Below are 24,759 nucleotides of genomic sequence, written 5' to 3' on the forward strand. Positions count from 1 at the left end.
TGATGTCGGTAGCCAGGAAACCCAGCTGCATGACTCCGAGTTCTTGGCTTCATTATACACTGTCGGTATACGACTGTGCATAGAACCCGTTTCTCGGGCTTATTATAACCACACTTATTTAATTATGTTGCAGGTAGCTTCGATTTAACTTTTGCGCCACCTAGCGGATCCCGCTGAACTACAGTGAAAAAATAGCGTATTTTTGAAAAACTTTGAGCTCATTTAATGCTATTGTTATTCATTTTTCATGATAAAAACTATACTTACTCAAACCATCTATAGGAAGTATCAAGAATCAGTATGCAAAATTTCAGCAAGATCGGTTGAGTAGTTTTCGCGGTTAGCGATTACAACAGTTTTAGCGACTTTGCTTTATATATTAGTAAGATTAGTATGATAAGATAATATAAAATAAGAAGTAAGATTAGTACGATAAGATTTGAAGGATAATTGGTTTTGTATTAAAATATTGTAAGGTAGATTTTACTTGATGATGGTAGAAGTAATTTTATAATCAAAATAGCAGAGGGGAGGGATACGTAAAGAAAATATAGCAACGCAAACATATGGTAGCTTAAACTCGAATTGTAATAAATACTACACGATTAGATAATTTTCATACAAACACCTAAAGATAAAAAGAACAAAAATTTACTTCAAAGTGTTGTTGCATAATGAAACTGTGATTTCGTACATGAAGGTGTTGCACCGTGAGTATGAAATTCGGTAATTTAAATCTTTTGCTCTACATGTGTTACTTAGTCCAGAGAAAAAAAATAGTTGTGAACATACGTACGGGTTTTCCCATGAATGTCCACGGCCAATCAAGGTATATAGACACAAATTTTTTTTTATTGTATGTGTTTTTGTCTCCTAAACCCAAAAAGTAAAGGCATTTCTTAATTCATTATTATTCACAATTTTTTACAACATAACTTAAATAACTAATTGTGTCTTGAAAAAAAATTTGTTTTTGGGTTCTCTTGCTAACTTGAAAGAAAAAAGGTATCTTGTTGAATTTTTATAAGCCCCTCAATTTTGTGAACTTTCAAAACTTTTAACTCCAAAACTAGGGGGCTTACGAAAATTAAACAAAAATTTTTTTTAATGTGTATAAGAATCTTATGAAAATTTTTTTAAAACGATAAATTAGTTTTTTGGGTTTTGTCAAACAAAACTGTTAAAAAGTATCAACAACTTTTTTTTTCAAAAAGACACTTTCTTCTCATGTCCAGAGCATAAAAATACATGAAACAAAAAAAGGTTTTTCCATTGACCTGCGATTACACTTAATTCTTTTCAATAATAACCCAAAAAAACTCTACAAATAAAAATAAATACAGTATTCGATGGTCAAATACATGGGGTAACGACAACATACACACACGAGTATGAGGTACGAATGTACATTTACAAAAATAACTTTACCGTTTTGCTGGAACAAGTGAGATCAAAGATAAGTTTTGAGTTTTGAGAGAGACACCGACGCCAAAGGGCTCTTGCCAAGTGTCGACCAACACGTGCGGTACATTTGGGCGACCGTTTTCCGACTCCTTTTGTGTTATGCATGAAGGTTCAAAGTTTTTTTTTTTAACTATCATAAAAATACAAATTTCGTGGATCTAAAGTACTTTTGGTTTTTAAATCATTGATGATTTGAATCAAAGTAGTTTTTTTTTTTTTTTTTATACGCGTTGTAGTTATTACATACTTAGTTTTTTGCAGTGAATTAACATTAATGGCTTCTAGTATGAAAACTCTATTAAATAATTGTAATTTTTTATCATTTTCCTAATATTTTATAATATTTTTATCATAATCCTTAAAATCCATTACTTTAAAATGATTATTTTTAAATTTAAATATAAATATTTTTTTTTAATACTTTATCTTCGAACTTTTTTCTTATCTTATTTAAAGCATTGAGTATTTGTGACGAAAATTTTTTGTTGTTGTTATACTTACAACACCGAACTTTTTACTAAACTTTTTTTAGCAAAAATAGTATATTATATTGTACACTCTGAAAATAAAAATTATTTAAGTAAATGAATTAACTACTGTACTTGAATCTCATTGTACGATTTTTTTTTTTTAATTGTGTGTAGTACTTGAAGTGGTAATAACAACGAATTATCTAAAAAAAAGTAATGCATTGCAATATCAAAGAAAAAGATAATTGTACATCAAAGTGTTTATGAATGTATAATTGTGACGAAGTGTCATTCTTTTCATAAAAAATTTTATCATTTCCATGCGACAAAACATTGTATTGAATCTAACAATTCTTATTCCTTTTTATTACCTATTTATTAATAGATGGAAAATCAATTTTGAATTAAAAAATGTATCCATTAAAGGTCTGTAACGATCGTATTAACGATATAGACTGAGCCTGATGAGGTTGGCGTTAAGACCAACGAAACGTTGCTCAAACTAACACCTGATTTTTTTGGAGTTTTCATTCGTACTCCCAAAATTAGCTCTTACTGATCGTGATGCTTAGGCACTGATCCTCAAGTCATCATGGAAAAAACGGAGAGCACAACGACATGTTCAACAAACAACATAATGTATCCATTAAAATTGACTTACATTTCATATAAAGAAAAATCAGATGTTCCCTTGAAAGAGCAGGTGGTAGCTGTTTTTCTGGCGACAATTTCCTGAAACTGATGATAAAAATATTTTATCCGAATGAAATAGCGATGTGACGTGGTACACTTGGGTATAAGTACAGAGACGATAGTCACTTTGTGATTCTGTCATACTTTCATACATTATCTGTTTTTTTTTTTTTTTTTTTTTTTTTTTTTTTCGATGTCTGCCTTCGTGACCTCTTAACTTATTTTAGCTGTTTTATAATAAAGCACGTTTTAGTAGACGGAAGATTCTAATTTTTTCAAAGAAAATATAATTTTTTTACGAATTACATCGTTCTAATAGCTACAGGCTCTCAAGGGAATGGTTCAAATGATTTCACAAGTATATAATTAGCTATAATTAGTATAATTTCACATGTAAATAATTGAAATAATAATAATATTAATACTAATATTAATAATAATAACAACAGTAACAACAATAATAATAATAAAAAGTGTTTATTTGATGCAATTATTTTGATTGCTTTATTAATACACCAAAAAAATTCTTAGATTTATTTATGTTTTTTACCACAGTATACAATACAAGAAAAAGCAATGATATTGCAATTTTGATCCTGAAGAGGTGTATATACATACGTAAAAAATAGAAAATAAGAATTTTTTTAAATATTTGAATATATGTATTCAAACATTTTATGTATTTTTATAAAAATGTTACTACAAATGTGTGTAGGATATGAATTGTTAAAACAAATATTGTTGTTTTTCTTCATAAGTAGGTGTAATGAGAAAAAAAAAACCTTTCAAAATAAATGTATAATTTTTTAATACACACGAGTGTAATTGCCGATTTTATTTTTTAAAGCATAATAAAAGAAAGTCAATTTTCCAACTAAAGTTCAAAAGATTTCTATTCAATGAAGGTGTAGTTAAATTTTATGTTTACAAAAGATTTCAGATTGATTTCGTTAAATAGTCCCCAAATGATTTCTTACACCAAACAGCCCCTCGTGAAATTCCTTTTTAATTTTGCTCTTGACTGCCACGGCAGGATGGACAGTCGCGTACATACAAAACATATCATTCAGTCGAGCGTTTAGAGGAAGGAAGAGGATATTTCGCGTAGGCAGTTTTATCAGCGCTGAGTCCCGGTGCCGATAACACGAGTTCGTGTTCTTTTTCCAACCGTTTCGTTGAAAGTAACGGATTTTTGCTACGTTAACGCTATTGTGTTTTTTAACTTTGCCGATTTTTCTAGATGATAAAATACGAGGAAAATAAAATAAAACAAAGATTTTTAACTTTCAGTCGAACACGAGAGGTGAGTTGGATGAAATATCAAAGTTATGCAGTAAAATAGCAGAAGGTGAAGCGATAATCGAGGTAAAGATAGTGCAATGGCAACCTCTTCAATTTATTTTACAAATGGAAAATTTGTATTTTCGCGCGCTTTTTCAAGTTCCGTTTACTTTGCTCTCTCTCCAGTCGGTAACGCAAATTCAGGACATATTTGCCTCTCTTTCTCTCTCTCACACACAATGCCGAAAAACAGCAAAACCCGGTGTAATTTCCATCAAACATGAAACGTCTCCACCATTTTGGGTTTTGAGCTTCTTCTCGAACTGCAGGCTGGCTCGTCCGCTAGCCGTGCTGTCCGCGTCTGAATGGCGACGACCAGAGCGACGACGGCAATCCTCGAGCATCGCCGCTGCCTCGGAGGCTGACTTTAGGATATGAGGTAATTTAAATAGTTCGTATTAGCAACATTTATTTCGCGCCTTTATTTATCATCTTTTCTTTTCTCCCTCAATTTTTTTTTTTTTCTTTTTTTCATAAAATATTCCCAGTAGTAAATTATATACATATGTATGCGGCGTCTAATGTGTACGTATTTTACATGCAGTTGTGTATTCTTTTTTGAATCATTAATTTCCGATTAAATCGTTATCCATTACCAATACCCATTGTAAAAAAGTGAGTGCATTGGTCTACTTGGCCCAATTATACTCTAATTAACGTTGATAAACGTTACAGTGAAAGAAAGGTTATCCCAAAAGTTTTGTAGTGCTCCGTTTTTTTTTGTACATCTAATTTCTGAAATAAACATCTCTTTTTCTCTTACCTTACGTATATATTATATAATGTTGCACTTGATTGGTACCCCGGCGTTTGGTTATGTATGTACCCTCCACGCGTTGGTTGTCTACAAGTGCAATACCAAACGAGTCTTTTCGACGAGTGGGCTTGATCGTTTTTAATTCAGTTCACTCATAAAAAAGCCATACATATAGTTTCCTATCTTTCCGGTTTGAATCTCGTTTCAGCTGTACTACCATCTAGAACCTTAAACGCTTTGTACTGAATGTACATACTCGAATGTAGAGTTCAATGTACTCATGATGTGATATTCTCTTGGTTGCAGAGCTTCGTAGCATTCCACTTAGGGCAAAGGACCATACATCGTTAAAAGTCCAAGACTGTTGTATCCCAGCAGCCAAAATGTATCTGTACAACCTGACGCTACAGCGTGCGACTGGCATCACACATGCAGTCCACGGTAATTTCTCTGGCACCAAGATGCAGGAGATCCTTGTATCGAGGGGCAAGTCTTTGGAACTCCTCAGACCAGACCCCAACACTGGCAAGGTCCACACGCTTCTGGCGGTCGAGGTCTTTGGGGTCATCAGGTCTCTGATGGCCTTCAGACTGACCGGTGGTACCAAAGACTACATTGTCGTTGGCTCGGACTCGGGACGTATCGTCATTTTGGAGTACGTACCAGCCAAAAATGTCTTCGAGAAGGTCCATCAGGAGACTTTTGGCAAGAGCGGATGCAGGCGGATTGTACCTGGACAGTACCTTGCCATCGACCCCAAAGGACGTGCCGTCATGATTGGTAATTGCCATGCAATAACAATTATCACGAAACGCTTTAATTTTTACCCATGAAATGATTATAGTATCAGTCCGTGTTTCAACTGAATGCCATTGATTATACAACCTGATAATGATATTGCCTAAAAATTAATTTTTTATGCTCAGTCCATTCAATAAGCAGTGTCATTAATTCTTTGGTTTGCGTTGCAGGGGCGATTGAAAAACAAAAGCTAGTCTACATTCTCAACAGAGACCCGGAGGCACGTCTCACGATCTCGTCTCCGCTTGAAGCGCACAAAAGCAACACATTGGTTTATCACATAGTAGGTGTGGATGTGGGTTTCGAAAATCCTATGTTCGCGTGTCTGGAAATCGACTACGAGGATGCAGACACAGATCCAACTGGTGAAGCTGCGATAAAAACTCAACAGACATTGACGTTCTATGAATTGGATCTCGGTCTGAATCACGTTGTCCGCAAATACAGCGAACCCCTTGAGGAGGTGAGTTAACGATAATCGATTAAAATACTATCAATTTTATTGTGCTTAACAAATTTGTTGCTTTGTTACGATAGCACGCCAATTTCTTAGTCTCGGTGCCGGGAGGCAACGACGGCCCCAGCGGTGTGCTCATCTGCTCCGAAAATTACTTGACTTACAAGAACTTGGGCGACCAGCCGGACATTCGTTGTCCGATCCCGCGTCGACGTAACGACCTCGATGATCCCGAACGTGGGATGATCTTTGTCTGCTCTGCCACTCACAAGACCAAGAGCATGTTCTTTTTCCTCGCCCAGACGGAACAGGGTGATATTTTCAAAATCACCTTGGAAACAGATGAGGATGTCGTTACAGAAATCAAACTCAAGTATTTCGATACAGTACCCGTAGCCACCGCCATGTGTGTACTGAAGACCGGGTTTCTATTCGTAGCTTCCGAATTTGGAAATCAGTATGTAAAAAATTTTCTTAATTTTTTTTTCTATTTAAAATTTCCCTTCTGATTTTTTTCTTATTTAAATTGTCTGTTGCAGCTACCTTTACCAAATCGCTCACTTGGGTGACGACGACGACGAGCCGGAGTTCAGCTCTGCAATGCCTTTGGAAGAAGGTGACACTTTCTTCTTTGCACCAAGGCCATTGAGAAATCTAGTCCTCGTTGACGAAATGGACAGTCTTTCGCCTATTTTGGCGTGCCAGGTAAATTGAAAACTTACTTTGGAGCACCCTGTAGTAAAACCTCGCACTCACAAGTAGGGAGAGAATGACGCCACGTGGTTCTTTCTCTGTGATGAGTGCGAAATTAAAACATCCTTTGTCGCCTTTGACTTGTTATTGCATGTCGAAGTGAATCAAAGTATGACAGCCGACTCCTAAAATCCAGAAAAACTCGTCAAGATTCAACTTTTTCTCAATACTGTCAATTTAAACTTTACTTTTGTAGGTTGCTGATTTGGCCAACGAAGATACGCCACAGTTGTACATAGCCTGCGGTAGGGGTCCACGCTCGACGCTCCGAGTACTGCGACACGGTCTCGAGGTCTCGGAGATGGCCGTGAGCGAGCTGCCCGGTAACCCCAACGCCGTATGGACCGTAAAAAGACGCATTGACGGTTAGTTGCATTAAAACATAAGCGATATTTCGCTTTCACACTTTTTTTTTTATTTATTTTTTTTTTTTTTACACTCGTTTATCTGATTAAGCTATAGATAGGGAAGTTCATTGATTCATAGTAACATTTTAAAAGACTTGAGTTAATGGGCAAAAGTAAATTAAGTCCGGAAGAACTTATTTTGTTGTATCCCAAGTAAAACGGATTCATCGAACGACCCGTTGTTTTTTTTTTTTTAAGCTTAGATAATTGAAGCCTGGTGATTTGATACACTCTTATCAAACACCAGTTCTTTCCTTTCAGGCAGTTGGCAACAGATGATCGGTCGTTCAATACCTGGCTGTTGAATGGGAAAGGTAAGGCATGCTGCGCGTGTGAGAGCCGCTATCAACCGAAAGTCACCTACAACTCGAAAAAAAAGAAATTTTTTTTTTTCTTTTGACAAATCTGCTGTAATATTGTTATTTGATTATACAAGTACACAACTTTTCGCAGTAAATGTACCACTTTGAAATTGAAATTCAATCATTTTCGACATTTTATTGGTTCGCAAATTACAGTGGATTTACCAGAGTGATTACACAACGACAATAAGGTTCCTGTGATTTTCTCCGATTGAATTAAACCAGACGAGTCGTTATGCTTTTGGTTACAGAGGAATTCGATGCTTACATCATAGTGTCCTTCGTGAATGCCACCCTGGTATTGAGTATCGGTGAAACTGTCGAGGAAGTCACAGATTCCGGTTTCCTGGGTACCACGCCCACCCTCAGCTGTTCTGCTCTCGGAGACGACGCACTGGTTCAGGTAATTAATTACTAAATGTTCATACCGTTTAAAAAGAGAAAAGAAGCATTCCGGTATCTCCGGCGTCTGGATCATCCCCACACGTCGGTCGTATGTGAGTGCAAGATCAAAATGAGGCTTCGCATCGTTGGTGCGCTTGATTCTTCTTGTAGAGCTCTCCTGGTTTACAAGCCTCGACAATTACGTTACGAATACAAACTTTTGAATCAAACAATCGAAAAGGAGTTATTAGTGTTTCAACCAACGATTTCATTGCAGGTTTATCCTGACGGTATTCGTCACATTCGAGCTGACAAGCGTGTCAACGAGTGGAAAGCTCCCGGTAAAAAAATGATCAGCAAGTGCGCCGTTAATCAGCGTCAAGTCGTCATCGCATTGACCGGCGGTGAACTCGTCTACTTCGAAATGGACCCAGTAAGTTTTAACACCAAACCTTAACCGATTAATATTCGCGCCTTGTTCTCTGCAAGTGGTTTTTTATTTTGTAAACTTGTAGATGTAAATAGCGCGTAGAGCACTAGATGCATCTAAGTCATCTTTGACGTGTAGCCGTAGCTTGTTGAAGTTATCACGATGCTAACATTACATTAAGTTAACAAAAAAAAATCTATCACTATGTCGTCAATTTGAATTGAGTAAAAAAAATTTTTTGTTCATCCTCACGTAGACCGGCCAGTTAAACGAGTACACGGAGCGCAAGAAAATGCCATCGGAAGTGATGTGCATGGCTCTGGGCAATGTGGCATCGGGCGAACAGCGATCGTGGTTCTTGGCCGTCGGCTTGCAGGACAACACCGTTCGCATCATTTCGCTCGATCCGTCAGACTGTTTGGCTCCGAGAAGTATGCAGGCGTTGCCCGCGGCTGCCGAGAGTCTTTGCATCGTCGAGATGGGTATCAAAGACAGCAACACCAACAACGAGGACGGCAATCAAAACCAATCAACTCTTCATTTAAATATCGGTAATTTAATCTTTCAACTTTTTTTTTTTTTTTTTCCAGTGTCACTTTATAGTTCATACCAGATGATTATTCTATCAATGTCCGTGTTTCAACTGAAATATCTTGATTTTAAGTTTTATTGATAATGATGGTATTGGTTCATCGAAATACTTCCTTTTGGTTTACACAAGGAAACTTGATAAATCTTTTGTCTATGAATTGCAGGTTTGCAAAACGGTGTATTATTGAGAACAGTCCTCGACCCGATATCCGGCGACTTGTCAGACACGAGAACGCGTTACCTCGGTTCTCGGCCTGTGAAGCTCTTCCGCATCAAGATGCAAGGCAATCAAGCCGTACTTGCCATGAGCAGTCGCTCGTGGCTAAGTTACTACTATCAGAATCGTTTCCATCTGACGCCACTGTCGTACGAGAGTCTCGAGTTCGCCTCGGGCTTTAGTTCAGAACAGTGTCCCGAGGGTATCGTCGCTATATCTACTAACACCTTGAGGTTCGTAAAAAAGAGTTTAATATATCAATATTGCTAAGGAAAATTGAATGGAGTATAAGATGGTATGTTTCATTAGGATTTTGGCTCTTGAAAAACTGGGAGCAGTGTTCAATCAGATGAGTTTTCCGTTCGAGTACACGCCACGTAAATTCGTCATCCACAACGAGTCGTCGCACATTTTGGTCCTCGAAACCGAGCACAACGCGTATACCGAGGAAACAAAGCAACAGCGCCGATTACAGATGGCTGAGGAAATGCAAGAGGCGGCAGGTGCCGAAGAGGCTGCCGTCGCGCGTGAACTCGCCGAGGCTTTTCTTTCGGAAGAACCGAACGAGCAGGTGTTTGGTGCACCCAGAGCTGGTCCCGGGCTCTGGGCGTCTCTCATTCGCGTCATGGCGCCTACCACAGGCACTACTTTCCAGGTGCACAGGCTCGAGCAGAATTTGGCTGCTTTGTGGTGAGTTGAGGGTCTAACTAAAGAGCTGCGTTAGTTTTCTGCAAGAGTCATATCCATAACTTGCAGAGTGTACAAACGCAGAGATAAAATTACTTCTACATCCCATCTTTAACTTGTAATGGTTACATGTTAAAGTCGTTCTGAAGCAAACAAGTTTTTTTTCGTTCAAAAGTGATTATGGCACAGGTGTAATAAACGATATTCTTTTCAGCTTGGCCATAGTGAAATTCGCCAATCAAGGAGATCAGCAATTCCTGATTGTTGGTGTTGCTAAGGAATATCAACTCAATCCAAGACAAAGTCACGGAGGATACCTTTATACTTACAAGTAAGTTATCAACATAAAAATTTGACGTAGTTGAATTAAAAAAAAATTTATTCGAATGATGAGTTTCACACTAACTGCTCACTGATGAGAACCCTGCAGTGCTGACTTTTTATCAAATGATTAAAACTGGTCTGCTCGTTGCAAACAACGTTCTAAACGAAAAATCTTTATCTATATTTTTAGAATAAACGCCGAGTGCACGAACTTGGATTTGGTGCATCGTACAACCCTCGACGAGATCCCACTTTCTATCTGTGCGTACCAAGGCCGCGTGCTCGTTGGCGTCGGCAAGATGTTGCGTCTCTACGACATGGGAAGGAAAAAACTATTGCGCAAATGCGAAAACAAGCACATACCCAACGCCGTGATCTGCATTAACGCGATTGGTCAGCGCATCTACGTGAGCGACGTCCAAGAATCGGTGTACGCTGTCAGGTACAAGAGACAAGAGAATCAACTGATTGTCTTCGCTGACGATACGCATCCGAGATGGATTACCACGACTTGCGTTCTTGATTACGATACCGTTGCTACAGCTGATAAATTTGGCAATATCGCTATTGTAAGTATCCATAGGTTGTACGTTTCACGAGACTCCGCGTTTCCCTATCTGCAAAATGTATCCAATGATTTGTGGAATCCGAAATGCGGAGATCAAGCTGCTCATCATATCCCATCTTTAGTTTTACAATCATTGTACTCTAAAGTCGTAATTGAGCAAACAAATCTCTACGTTATAAACACCCTGTCAAACGAACCGTGAGAGTGCAGTTACTGATGTCGATAAATTTTCCAGATCCGTTTAGCGAGTGGAATAAACGACGACGTGGACGAGGACCCGACAGGCAACAAAGCTCTCTGGGACCGCGGTTTACTGAACGGAGCCTCGCAAAAAGCCGACACCGTGACCTGCATCCACATCGGCGAAACGGTAATGTCGCTGCAAAAAGCCACTCTAATTCCCGGAGGCAGCGAGTCTCTGGTGTACACAACTTTGAGCGGTACGGTTGGTGTGCTCGTGCCGTTCACGAGTCACGAGGACCACGACTTCTTCCAGCACCTCGAGATGCACATGCGCGCGGAGCACCCGCCTCTGTGTGGTCGTGATCACCTCAGTTTCCGTTCCTACTATTATCCGGTGAAAAATGTAATCGATGGCGATCTGTGCGAACAGTTCAACAGCATCGAGCCTGCCAAGCAAAAAAGCATTGCCAGCGATCTCGAGCGAACTCCCGCAGAGGTGTCGAAAAAACTCGAAGATATCAGAACGAGATACGCGTTTTAAAAACGTTACTCTGCTTGTATTTACCCCCCCTTTTTTTATGTTTCGGAAGTACGAGACTTTGTCAATCGTAGACGTTTAAGGCTATTTAATTATAAATTAATTTTAGATTAGTAGATATTAACTTATATCCCTACGCAATAAGAATACTTGCATGTAAAATATACCCACGAGATGCACACAATATTTTCTTGTTTTTGCTTTTTTATTTGTCACACATACCTAAGGAATGTTTCTTTTGGATGATTGTTATTTCAAATGTGGATTTTAGTTTCCTTGGCCTCGTCCGTCTTTTCCTTGTCAATATCGTAGCCTTCAAAACGCACAAGTTCTCTGTTTCAGTCTTTTTTAACATGATCTAAGAATTATCAAAAAGTTTATAAATAAACGTTTGTAATAATTGTTTAGAAATAGTATTCACTTGAAACCTGTATGTAGTTACATTATATTTCTTAAACAAAAGGATTAAAAAAAAATGAAATCCGTGTAGCAGTTGAGCAAATGTTTCAAAAGCAGTTTATTGTTCTCAATCTTCAGTGGGTGATTTTACTGATAGTTGACTTGAATAGTGTATTATTTACTTTAAGTGCTGAATGAAATTTAGTTGCACCTTGTAATGAATAGTTAGTTACACGCCTAGAGAGTAAATGTAAACCTTTATGCAGATCTCGTATAAATTATCTATCTCTAAAGGTAAAGCTAAGGGTGACAGTCATGAAATCCGAGACTATTTCGCTTGCTCCTGTGGTGTGTAAGCTGTTTTTTTGACCAACTCGACCGGAAATAATACTTTCTTCGGTCGAGGTAGGCTCTAAGATTTTTTATAATTAGTATGGTTAAAAAATAAGCATTTCATGAAAGGCAATGTTGAGTGATAATTTTATTTTTACCAATTATCGATTCACATGTAAATGAAAAAATATCTTTCAATTTCTAAATTTTTTAGGAAATTCAATCATATCATTTTGCGTCATTGTGGTAAGAAAATAGTGTAAAAAGTAAATTTATTCTTACTTCGCATTTAAATTGTACATAGCTTAGAATAAAAAGCTAATTTAAGAAAATGAATTATTATTGTACTCGTAGAAACAAAAGCGTCATTCAATCGTATCAAAAGTAGTTGTAAAGCTTTTGCAGTGAAAATAAACAATTAAATGACTAATAAATGTAGTGTTACATGCATTGAAAATACATATTATAAAAAAAGTATAAAGCTTATGCAACTTTTCTTACACCCACAATTTTTTTTATTCAACTTTTCGGCTGCTTTTTATTTTCTGGATACACGAACTAGTGACTAGTATAGTCCATCTTTGACTTGTAATTGTAACATTCAATCTTGAAGATATCAAGTGAAACTATATATTTTTAATTGATTTTTTTCTTACATTAAGCTCAAAAAAATATACATACCCATTCTTGTATACGTTCAAAGAATTATAAACTAGAAACTTGACACTAGTACGTACTCAATCTACAATTAAATTAATTTGTCATCTGTAAGGTAAATAAGTACACAGTACGACGATCACCATTTAATTATTTATTATATATTATTGGAATGATTGAAGTTATATAACACCTGTTGTACATCACACGAATCAATCCTTGATGAACAATTGGACGATTATTGTTGCAGTTGTTTGTCCACTTATTTAACTTATGAGACACCTTCCTTTGTTTTCCTTGAAAAATTCTCCCTTAATTTGTATCAAAAAAAATTGTACAAGGTAAATGAATAAGGTATTAATCCATGATAAAAAAATTTTCATTTTAATGAAAAATCGAAGAAATAAACGCTCCAGATAATTAAGCAGTCACAGGATTCAATTTCATTGATCGATGGCATGTATACAGTAACTTTTTTACGTAATTTAGTTTTTTTTAATAAACTACCTTCAGTTACGGTAAAATTAAACAAAATCAACATTACGTACCGCACATTTGAGGAACTCCTTAGGATGTTTAATATCAAAGAAATCTTAGCATTTTTCTGCTGGTTCTTTGAGACAACTAGCGGCAGCTCCAGCGAATGTCGCGCCAAGAAGTTCCAAGGCTGGCCCAAGGAGCTATACATTGAAATCGAAAGAAAAACATATTTGTTAGTTATAAATAAAAAAAATATGTAGGTGTGAAAAAAAGTGTTGAGTAAAATCGAGATTTTTTATTTATGTGCTAGTGTAGATTGAACGATGAATGTAGTATTATACTACTAACAATAGAAAATAATTTTTTAGTAAATTTCAGTAATAATGATGTGCTTACGATAGCAGGTATGAATTGTGGTTCCACTGATTCATTTGACTTGGCACTCGAAATTACGAAAATGATGATACACGAAACAAATACGTGAGAAACATACATTTTAAAAATTTCCAAGAATGAAAATTAAGTATGTCGCTGATTTTTTTTTTTTATTTAAATCCAATTGATTTTCATAGAAAAAAATTCTTAGATTTTTCTTTGAATCAGCGTTAATGCCTCTTTTGGGCTTAAAGTGACTCACCCGCTTGCAGCAACCAATTTTTGTACCCAAAATGGGCCTTGAATAATTTTTCCGCAAATAGACCAAAATATTTTTAATTGTTTCGTACGAGCTGTTAATAGCTTAAAAAAATTAGTGTTGCTTGTTTTTCCTAGTGGTACAGAGGAAATGATTCATTTAGACTAGGAATAAAATTTTTTGAAACATCGGAAACGTGTATGAATCACAATACATCAAATAATAAAATTTTTGATATTAAGGAATGAAACTCTGTTCACACTACGAGATTTTTTTTACGTTTAAAAACAAACAACTTTTTATTTTTTTTAATTCAAAAAAATTTTCTCTTTGTTGCTGAGTTTAGATTAATTATAGAATTTTAATTGGCTCAGTCATTTCTGAGGTATGGTTTTTATGTCAATAGATAGCCATAGGAATTTTTAAAAAAACATCAATAAATTTTTTCATAAAATTGATAATTGTTTGAAAAGAAAAATATTTGTTTTTTGATAAAAATTTTACTTTTACTCAAAATATTCAGTTAAAAATTAGACTTAACATGTATTAAACTATAACATCCTTATAATACCAATAAAAATGTTTAACATTATATATAGTCTAAAATGTTATTAGTTGCATACATTTTTATACGTTTTTTGATGGCTAATCTATTGTAACTACAAAAAAAATTTTTTAAATGATGAGACACAAATTATCTAATAAAAAAAATGTTATTGATGACAATTTGTTTTAGAAACAAAATGTATAATAGTCATTAAGCGATTAAAGAAGCTTTGTGCTAACTCACCATTTACCGTCGTTTTATACTTAATGTAAACTTGTACAAAACGTTATCCTGTTAAATATAAATTTTTAAATATTTCTTAGATATATATGTTTTTTTATAGTGTTCGAAGTGAATCACATATACATTTTGGATTTCTATTTAAAAACTTTTTGGATTTTTATTTTAAAAACGTGTCGTGATATATTTTACAATAAATCAGATGAATTTTTCTAAATCGTCATAAAATGATGAAACAATTTTTAAAATAAATTTTTGAGGTCCGTCGTTTTACTATGTATATTAATATAATAGATTCAATTAGTTATTTTTAATATATATAAATTTAATTTATTTTAAAAATTTAGGCTTCGGTGTATGATCAGTTCAAAACACACGAGTAATCAATTTTTAAGAATGAAAAATACGAAAAAACTTATGTTGTACAAAGTTACAAAACTATACAAGTTTTTTGGCTAATTTATTTGTTGTACGTAATAATATAATTTAAATAAAAATAACATTAATGTCCATACCAAGGCAGGAATCGCTTGAGTTTCTTCTTGTGATTCGACATTTACAGTTGCGAAAACTATGATGCACGACACAACAATACACGCAACTTAATGAAGACACTCATTTCTGCGTGACACTTAAAAAATGTTATACAGAATGTTTTTATATTTTTTTAAATGTATCAATTTAACTAGTCATAATTAGATAAATTTAAAAGTTTCTTGAATCATGTAAAAGAGCATTTAGCTGAACCGTTAGCTATAACGAGCTTATGAAAATTATTTAATATATAAATCCATAAGCGTACGTGTGTGCGAAATGCTTGTTCTACGAACATCGCTGACTAAACATTTACATTAATTGTTGTTAATTATTGTTAAAAATAGATTATAATTGTTTAAAAAAGACTAGAATATTCCTACCAAAACAGTATTGCAGAATAGTTATCACAAATGTATCAAAAAATCGAAAAAAAATTTTTCATCAAAAAAAGATTTTTTTCGCTTCGGATTCATAAAAAACTTCAAACTTATAGTAAAGTGTTAAATAACTTGGTAAAATAGAGCAAGTAATACTTGAGTCATTTAAATATAGGCGCCAGAATTGGAGAGGACCGAGCCGCTAGCCGCCGACGTCCACCGCTACGCTTCGCCCGCAGCGATTTTGCACCGCTCGCAAGTGTTATGCGAGAACTACCTTTATAAAGTTGACAAAAAACGTTCGTTTGGCATCGCTCCTCGGCCTCTGGCTAAGGTCAAAGGGTGATCATTCTTTTAACTTCATCCCTCTCTGGTTCAGAGTGGTCAGCTGCTTTGTCCAATAATTCTCTGACTATCATTATTGCATCACACCTTGTGAATCTTACTAGGTCTAAAAACGTGTCAGCTCTCTGTCTTTAGTTCAGACTTTAATGAAAATTGATGTAATTAGTTGGAAGTATGCTGTGTGGAAATGAGCGAAATACATTCCGCAGAAGCACAGGAAGTCATGCATTCCTTAGTCTCTGATCTTATTATCATGAGGTGGTAGTGCCTTATTTCTTTGCCTACCTCCGGACTGACGCAAATGACGAGGGACGCCGAAGAACTCGAAGGGTTCCACGACCAACCGCATCCCCAACTGCAATACAAAAATGAGAGAAAACCAAACAATGAGTTATATCAAACAGGATACTTACCGCCCCGTGGGTCGGGTAGATAATGGGGGCAAACGCAGTTTGCCCCTCAACCACCACGAGCTGGGCCCCGCGGACGCGCCCGACGGACGGCACCCGTCGGCAAATATACAACACCACGGACTAAAGGAGAAAAATAAGGAAGTTACATAAGGTCACGCACAAGGTACTAATTGGTACAAAAAAAAAAAAAAAAAGATGAAAAAAAAGACACTTACATGATTACACTGGAGGCACATCAACGCCTCCTCCAATGTGGCCCCATCCAGGATGGCACACATACTCCCATCGGTAACCTTAAACCCGGGCTGGCGCAAACTATCGCGATTCAAACTCGCAAAATCCCGAAGCCGGCTCATGAAACCCGTCAAATCGGAATAAAAGGATGACATTATAGATATGTATATAGATATAATTGTACAAAAAAAAGTAATAATAACAAAAAATGACTACGTAAAGAAGGAATGAGTCGAACGAAATAAGCAAAAATTGAAACCAGCGGACGACGAGGACTTTTCGGGCGAAAGATCCAGAGAGCACTGAGGAAAAGTCCGGAGGACTCAATGCAATAAGGGCGTCTTTCTGTTATAAACAACACACAGAGTCATAGAATACGACTGAGCGAACAGGGCACAATAATCGGCTCGCGTCAACTATAAATGCCAATACATACTTTCTCTCGCTCCGAACACGTGTGCAGTAATGTTGTACAGTTCTCTTTCTTTAGAAAAGGACGTCTAGGCTTGTATTTTATGAGTTTACTAAGAATCGCAGCTATTTAAAATTAAGAAAGAAGTGTTCAAAACATTTCAACGAACCAAAAAAAACAAAGCTTTTTTCCCCTTTTTTTAGCAAAAGTATTGTAAAAATGTTGGGACAAACAGCCTCGTATAACTCGAATTAACGAATACTTGTTTACCGTTCCCAACCGTATAACAATGTAATAATTACTTCGCTATGTATACATATTATAATATGTATTTTTTTTTTATTTTTTAAGCTGCGCAAACACACCACGATGTGTAAAGGTAAAGCTATACTCCCAACTTGACCCGCAATATACAACTCGTTCACGTAATAAGATTACAGCTTAGGCTTTTGTCATTGCCTGTACAAAACGTTAGGCTTCACAAGGGAAATTAGGAACCACATACGGGTGCCACTCATAACTAAACTCTTTTTAGTAATCCAAAAAAAAAGGGGGAATCACAAGAACCAAAAAAAAGAAGTACCCACCCTTTTTTGTTTTAGGGCGGAAGCCGCACAAGGGAAAAAACAAATAGGAGAAGTAGAACTAATAAAAAAAATCCAGGAATAATAGTGGAAAATCTGGGTCCAGTCCAGTCGGCCACAGCAACGTGCAAAGTTATATGGTACGTGGATTGGAGCCAGCTGATCGAGGAGGCGAGACAATTTTTACGAGCGCAGAGGCAGGCCAGCTGGAAATGCACAGTAACATTAAGAAAGAAGGACAAATGTACGGAGCAAATAAATCGGGCCACTGAGGAAGTTCTGCAAACAAGGGAAAAAGTGCAAGAAGCCTACAGAGCAGTAGTGGGCCAAGGAATATATAGTCACACCACAGATGTGCAAATAATTCAAGGACAACTAACAGGTGCGGAAAAGGAGAAAATACAAGAATTAATAATTTCAAAACCTCTTACTACAATAGACACAAACAAATATTTAACGGAACATATAACGATCTCAACGTTTGGGGATCACGAAGAAGAAATACAGAAAATGAGAAAATTCGAAGAAGAAGCAGGGAAAATAAAGGAAGAAGGACTAACAATAGTCGCAGATTTGATAACAGGAATGGACAAAGTATCAAACATGGTAAAAGAATTTGAAAAAATAGCCAAAGAACTCGCAACAAAATTTAGAAAGGCAGCTGATATAGTATATTTAGCGAGCCGTGGCGTAATACACCTACTGGAGGAAATATTAATAGCTATATCGGAGGCAAAAATTTTGGCAGGACAGTTAAGATCGGACCTCAAGTTTCCGGGGGAGGAAAGCGCTACAACAGAGGAAGAAATCGGGGAAACTGTGAAGGCAGCAACCATAGCATTTAACGGACAAATTATGTATTATATAGAGATACCCTTGGTGACAAAAGAGGATTTCGATCTCCTCAGAATATCTCCGTTACCGGTGGAACAGGAGTGGTTTAATGCAACAGACATTGTGGCATACTTACAGCCAACATACGAATATGTGGCAATCAGCACAAGCGCAAAGAGTTTCGCACCAGTGTCGACAGAAACTGTTCAAAAATGCAAAATAATAGGACGAAAACGCATTTGCACACTGTTGGAACCGGCACATGAGATAGAAGAAGACCACCCGTGCGAAATAAAATTAATCCTGGATTATCCAATAAAATATCCAGAGGAATGCCCAATAATATTGGCCAAATTAAGAGGCACTTATTGGACACGCCTACATGCGAAGAACCAGAATGCTTTTAGCACTACGGGAGAGGAGAAAATACATGTGCAATGCAAGCATACGGAGCATAAAACGTTAAAAGTTACAGACGCAGGAGCGATAAATTTATCAGAGGATTGCACGGCTCAAGCATCAGAAACAAGACTGAGTCCGGGATCAGAAGAGGGCAAGAGCCAAATAATGAAGTTTAATGACTCGAACTTAAATATAGGGAAAATAATACAGGGTACAAAAGGGATAAAAGGGGGCAAGTTACGGGAGCTAATGAGTATAATAATAAAAAGGGATGGGTTACAGGACCTTGGCAATCAAGAGCACGGGGCTGAGGAAAACTTAAAAACTGGCACAAAATTAATGGACATAGTCCAACGCGTGCGCGAACTCTTGCAGACACAAAGCGAATTATCCGATTGGAAGGAATACGCGTGGGCGGCAGCAGAAATAACTTTAGGCTTAACGGCAGGGTCATTTGGATTCCTAAAATGGGGGGGCCCCTTGATATTAAATCTGGCTAGAATGTTCGCAGGTAGACAACGCAGAGACAACGCAGAAAGGGAAGGGACTGCAGCGACGAGTCCCTCAGCGCCTCAGCCGACATCCCTCGAAATACAGAAGAGGACACCGAGACACCTAGCTAACATCCCGGTAACCATCACGGGAGCATCCTCCACGGGTCTTGGGCCCACATAAAACATACGACGTAACAAGTGATCCCTACTACCACAAAAAAAAAAAAGAGAAAATAATAAAATTAAGGGATACGGAATAACAAGTAAAATATAAAGAAAAAGCATTGTAATAATAATAATAAAAATAATAATTAAAATTATGTAATAATAATACTGTATAGTTATATAGACACTAAGGTAATAGTAATATTATAAAAAAAAAATAATAATAACAACAAATACCATTTTAACAATGAAAAAATGAGAATGAGCGCCGGGAGTCGCTCGGCTATACCGAGGGGCGCAGTCCGTAGGACAATAAATTTTTTTTTCTTTTGATGATAAGGTTGTACGGAATTTTTTTTTCTCTTCTCTCTCTTTTTTGATAAATAAGCGCAAGTGAAAGTATAAAAAAAAAAAAAAAAAAAAAAAAAAAAAACCACATTGTAAAACCACACTTAATGTAAAGTAGTCGTAAACAGAAGCCCGCTTCGCGGCAATTTCATATATAACTGTAATTAAAAATTGGACTTAATATGCATTAAACTATAACATCTTTATAATACCAATAAAAATGTTTAACATTATATATAGTCTAAAATGTTATTAGTTGCATACATTTTTATACGTTTTTTGATGGCTAATCTATTGTAACTACAAAAAAATTTTTTTAAATCATGAGACACAAATTATCTAATAAAAAAAATGTTATTGATGACAATTTGTTTTAGAAACAAAATGTATAATAGTCATTAAGCGATTAAAGAAGCTTTGTGCTAACTCACCATTTATCGCCGTTTTATACTTAATGTAAACTTGTACAAAACGTTGTCCTCGTACAATTAGTATTAAAAAACTTCAGTCATAGTAATGTATGAAAAAAAAAATTTACGACTCTTTTTTCAATCATGTCAGGTATTTTTTCCTCAAAGTTTCGTTATCAAAACACGCTTATTCTTCGAGGCATGTCGTATATATGATGCATTCATTGTTTTTCGTCAATATCTTGATTTACAAGTAAAAATGGAACCTTAAGTGATGTTTAAATTTGATGTTATGACAAAAAATAAATTTGATTCATACATCGCTAAATTACATATTTGACGAGTCATTGGCCATTCTCGAGGTAGAGCAAAAAATTAGCCAAGTTACGATACGTTCAAACGGATTTCAAAAACAAAAAGATTGCGATGAACTCAACATTTTTAGCCGATTATAAATTGATAGATTTTGTTTTAATTTTATAAATTAAAAAAAAAAGGAGTATCGAGTATTAACTATTAAAAAAAGAACAATAGATGTGATTTAGTTGCTTGTATTGTATATTTTTGATAATCGATCATTACATGAATAGTTTGCTCTCTGTATCTACTACAGCAGTTATGGTATGTGCCCTTGTTGGACTTAAATCAGGCATCTTCCTTTGTTCGCTTTCAAAAATCCACCCTAAGTAGAAAAAAAAAAAAATTAAATTTTAGACCTCAATTTTATGACAATTATTATACAGTAGATATAAATGAGATGTATCTCACCGCACATTTGATGAGCTCTTTCGGGTTTTTAATCACACCGTGGCAGTTTTCAGCTGCTTCTTTGACGCAACTAGCGGCAGCTCCAGCGAATTGTTTGCCAATGATGGAAACAGCTCCTTTGAGTAACTGTATTGAATAACAATGAAAAAATATTTTCGTTTTAGAAAATAGGGATTCCGAAGCGTCTTGTAGATATTGAAATTTTTTTTATTTACGTTTTATTTGTTTATTTTTTTGAGAAAAGCTCATGGCCAAACAATATATAATGCATACGGTTATTAAGTGCAAGAACGTACATTCTCAAAAGTTCATTTGAAAACCCATAATTTTATAATCAATTGAAATAAATATATGATTAAAATTTTTTGAAGATTACATGCTTTTTTAAATATTTCTTAGATAAGTTTTTTAGTAGTGTTCGAAGTGAATCACATATACATTTTGGATTTCTATTTAAAAACTTTTTGGATTTTTATTTTAAAAACGTGTCGTGATATATTTTACAATAAATCAGATGAATTTTTCTAAATCGTCATAAAATGATAAAACAATTTTTAAAATAAATTTTTGAGGTCCGTCGTTTTACTATGTATATTAATATAATAGATTCAATTAGTTATTTTTAATGTATTTTAAAAATTTAGGCTTCGGTGTATGATCAGCTCAAAACACACGAGTAATCAATTTTTAAGAATGAAAAATACGAAAAAACTTATGTTGTACAAAGTTACAAAACTATACAAGTTTTTTGGGTAATTTATTTGTTGTACGTAATAATATAATTTAAATAAAAATAACATTAATGTCCATACCAAGGCAGGAATCGCTTGAGTTTCTTCTTGTGATTCGATATTTACAGTTGCGAAAACTATGATGTACGACACAACAATACACGCAACTTAATAAAGACACTCATTTCTGCGTGACACTTAAAAAATGTTATACAGAATGTTTTTATATTTTTTTAAATGTATCAATTTAACTAGTCATAATTAGATAAATTTAAAAGTTTCTTGAATCATGTAAAAGAGCATTTAGCTGAACCGTTAGCTATAACGAGCTTATGAAAATTATTTAATACATAAATCCATAAGCGTACGTGTGTGCGAAATGCTTATTCTACGAACATCGCTGACTAAACATTTACATTAATTATTGTTAATTATTGTTAAAAATAGATTATAATTGTTTAAAAAAGACTAGAATATTCCTACCAAAACAGTATTGCAGAATAGTTATCACAAATGTATCAAAAAATCGAAAAAAAAATTTTTCATCAAAAAAAGATTTTTTTCGCTTCGGATTCATAAAAAACTTCAAACTTATAGTAAAGTGTTAAATAACTTGGTAAAATAGAGCAAGTAATACTTGAGTCATTTAAATATAGGCGCCAGAATTGGAGAGGATCGAGCCGCTAGCCGCCGACGTCCACCGCTACGCTTCGCCCGCAGCGATTTTGCACCGCTCGCAAGTGTTATGCGAGAACTAGCTCTATAAACTCGACAAAAAACGTTCGTTTAGCATCGCTCCTCGGCCTCTTGCTTAGGTCAAAGGGTGATCATTCTCTTAACTTCATCCCTCTCTGGTTCAGTGTGGGCAGCTGCTGAAGCTGCTCTGTCCAAGAATTATTGGACTATCACTTTTGCATCACACCCTGTGAATCTCACTAGGTCTAGAAACTTGTTAGCTTTCTGTCTCTCATCAGCGGTCAAGTTAACACTTAACATTTCTCGGATTCTGGCTAAAATCAAAGTGTAGCCCTGGCATCCAAGTTTCCTTGGACTGCCAACCCTTGAACGACGGCACGCAAGTTGAGTGCATGCACTCTGTATGCGGTGGCGTCCGCTAACCTTCTGTTGGTTAGCGCCGATGGCAGGTACGTCTGAAACGTGCTCTGCTCGTGTTCGAACCAGCCAATGCCAGATGCCAAGGATGCAATCGGCGACAAACTACGTGGATTTGCTTCCACAATAGCCGCCACGTCTGGAGCAAGGAAGACATCCTCTCGGTCGGGTATACCAAAGCAAGAACAAGTGTCATGTGACTTCTTGAGAAGCGGCAGCTTTACGCGCTTCGCAGAATGGCAATTCGTACACAGAGCCCGGCTAAATGTGCTGCCGCTCAATGCTGCAAAGAGGTGGTTGGCTGCGGCTGATAAGCGCTGCAGGAGGTGTGGGGCGGGGCTGGAGACGCTCCCCCACGTCATCCAGCACTGCGGGCCAAACTCGGCGGCAATTGCGAGGCGACATAACAACATCCTTGATCGCCTCGCAAAGGCGACGCGCGCGCCTGGGGAGGTGTCGATAAATCGCCGGGTTAGGGGTGTCGACCGGGAGCGCCAGCAGTTGAGGCCTGACCTGGTGGTCAGGGACGAGACGCAGCGCAGGATCACCATCATCGACGTTGCTGTGCCCTTTGAAAACCGTTTGGGGGCCTTCCGCGAAGCTAGAGAAGAAAAAGTGCAAAAATATCACGAGCTTGCGGAGGACCTTAGGCGACAAGGGTACGCGGTCGAGGTGGGGGCCTCTCTGGTCGGCGCCCTGGGCACGTGATGCGGGTAGAACGAGAGGGTCTTGCGCCTGTTGAAGATAAGTGGGCGATACGCCGGACTAATGCGTAAGCTGATGGTCAGCGAGACGATCAGATGGTCCCGCGACATATATGTGGAGCACGTCTCGGGTGTGCGCCAATACAGCGACCAGAGGACGGGCACCGACGAGCCCGGGCCTAGCCAGGCGAACTAGGGGTACGGGATGTACTTGTACTGCCCCTGTTTATTCTCTGTGTTTTTGTTCTGGTTTTCTAGTCGTCTTTTAAATTTTATTCTACTCTGAATAACTGTGATTCGACAACGCCAAAATTAGGCAAGAAATAATGTATTTTTAAAGAATTTTAATTACAACGTTGTAAGCATATTTCGACCTTGTACCCTAGACTATAAGTAACATATATATATACATATATACAAATAGTTACAAAAGAACGATTTAAATATAATACTGTTACACGACTAGATAAATGACTAGCATGTAATATATATGATAAAAGCAACGGGAGCGCAGAGTAAGCGGCTCTATCAAAGATATAAACAAATGTAGCAACGTGACTTGATACAATGTAATGAATGTACAAACGGCGATATTATTTATATGAGAATGTTTTTACACACTGACACAATAAACACATGTACCTGCCGCAAGGCAGGAAGTCACTTTATTTAATAAACGAGATTGATCTGTTCTTATCAGCTTGATATCTGATACGTCCCCCATTGGGGGACCAGAATATCGAACAGATTTTTGAAAACAAGCGGGACGTCTGGGGCTTGCTCCGGTCCTGCCACGGGTCGGCCATGCATTGCAGTACCGCAAGGATCGGCCCACACAATGTAATTAAACAAAAACACCTCTTTCCTTGAGTACAATGTACTCATAAACACCCTTAACAAGCAGTTGAAACTCTAACATGGAGTGCCACAAGCATACACATACAAGCGTAACCTACGAAACTCGTCAAAATACCTCAAAGGCCTACTACAGTCGGCTCGTAATTATTTGCCTACTACTGCACCATCAGAATTATCATTGTTTTGAATTGTTAGTAAATTTATCCAAAAACTCCAAGAGATAAGGTATGTAAAGTATTATTTGATTGTTCACGTTAGATGTCAATCCCACTTAGTTCTAGTACGTATAAGTACATTTTTTTTTTTTTGTTTT

The 24,759-nt window shown here is 36.5% G+C and overlaps 1 protein-coding gene and 1 pseudogene across 1 annotated transcript; both read left to right on the forward strand.

Annotated features, from left to right (window-relative positions):
- The first annotated feature begins 4,160 nt into the window (after nucleotides 1-4,160).
- Nucleotides 4,161-12,579, forward strand: Sf3b3 (splicing factor 3B subunit 3). The gene is made up of 14 exons (XM_014356115.2): nucleotides 4,161-4,347; nucleotides 5,032-5,505; nucleotides 5,697-5,989; nucleotides 6,064-6,440; nucleotides 6,523-6,688; nucleotides 6,933-7,101; nucleotides 7,757-7,908; nucleotides 8,167-8,322; nucleotides 8,576-8,870; nucleotides 9,075-9,360; nucleotides 9,437-9,817; nucleotides 10,029-10,145; nucleotides 10,329-10,707; nucleotides 10,942-12,579. The coding sequence occupies exons 2-14, from the start codon at nucleotides 5,109-5,111 to the stop codon at nucleotides 11,428-11,430; spliced, it is 3,657 nt and encodes a 1,218-aa protein (XP_014211601.2). The 5' UTR covers nucleotides 4,161-4,347; nucleotides 5,032-5,108; the 3' UTR covers nucleotides 11,431-12,579.
- Nucleotides 12,580-24,247: 11,668 nt separating this feature from the next.
- Nucleotides 24,248-24,428, forward strand: LOC111643486 (U2 spliceosomal RNA; annotated as a pseudogene).
- Nucleotides 24,429-24,759: the final 331 nt, after the last annotated feature.

The sequence above is a fragment of the Copidosoma floridanum genome, unplaced genomic scaffold, assembly GCF_036245765.1.
Source record: "Copidosoma floridanum isolate Cflo_tuat_1 unplaced genomic scaffold, Cflo_Japanese_pri ptg000025l, whole genome shotgun sequence".
NCBI classification, from domain to species: Eukaryota; Metazoa; Arthropoda; class Insecta; order Hymenoptera; family Encyrtidae; genus Copidosoma; species Copidosoma floridanum.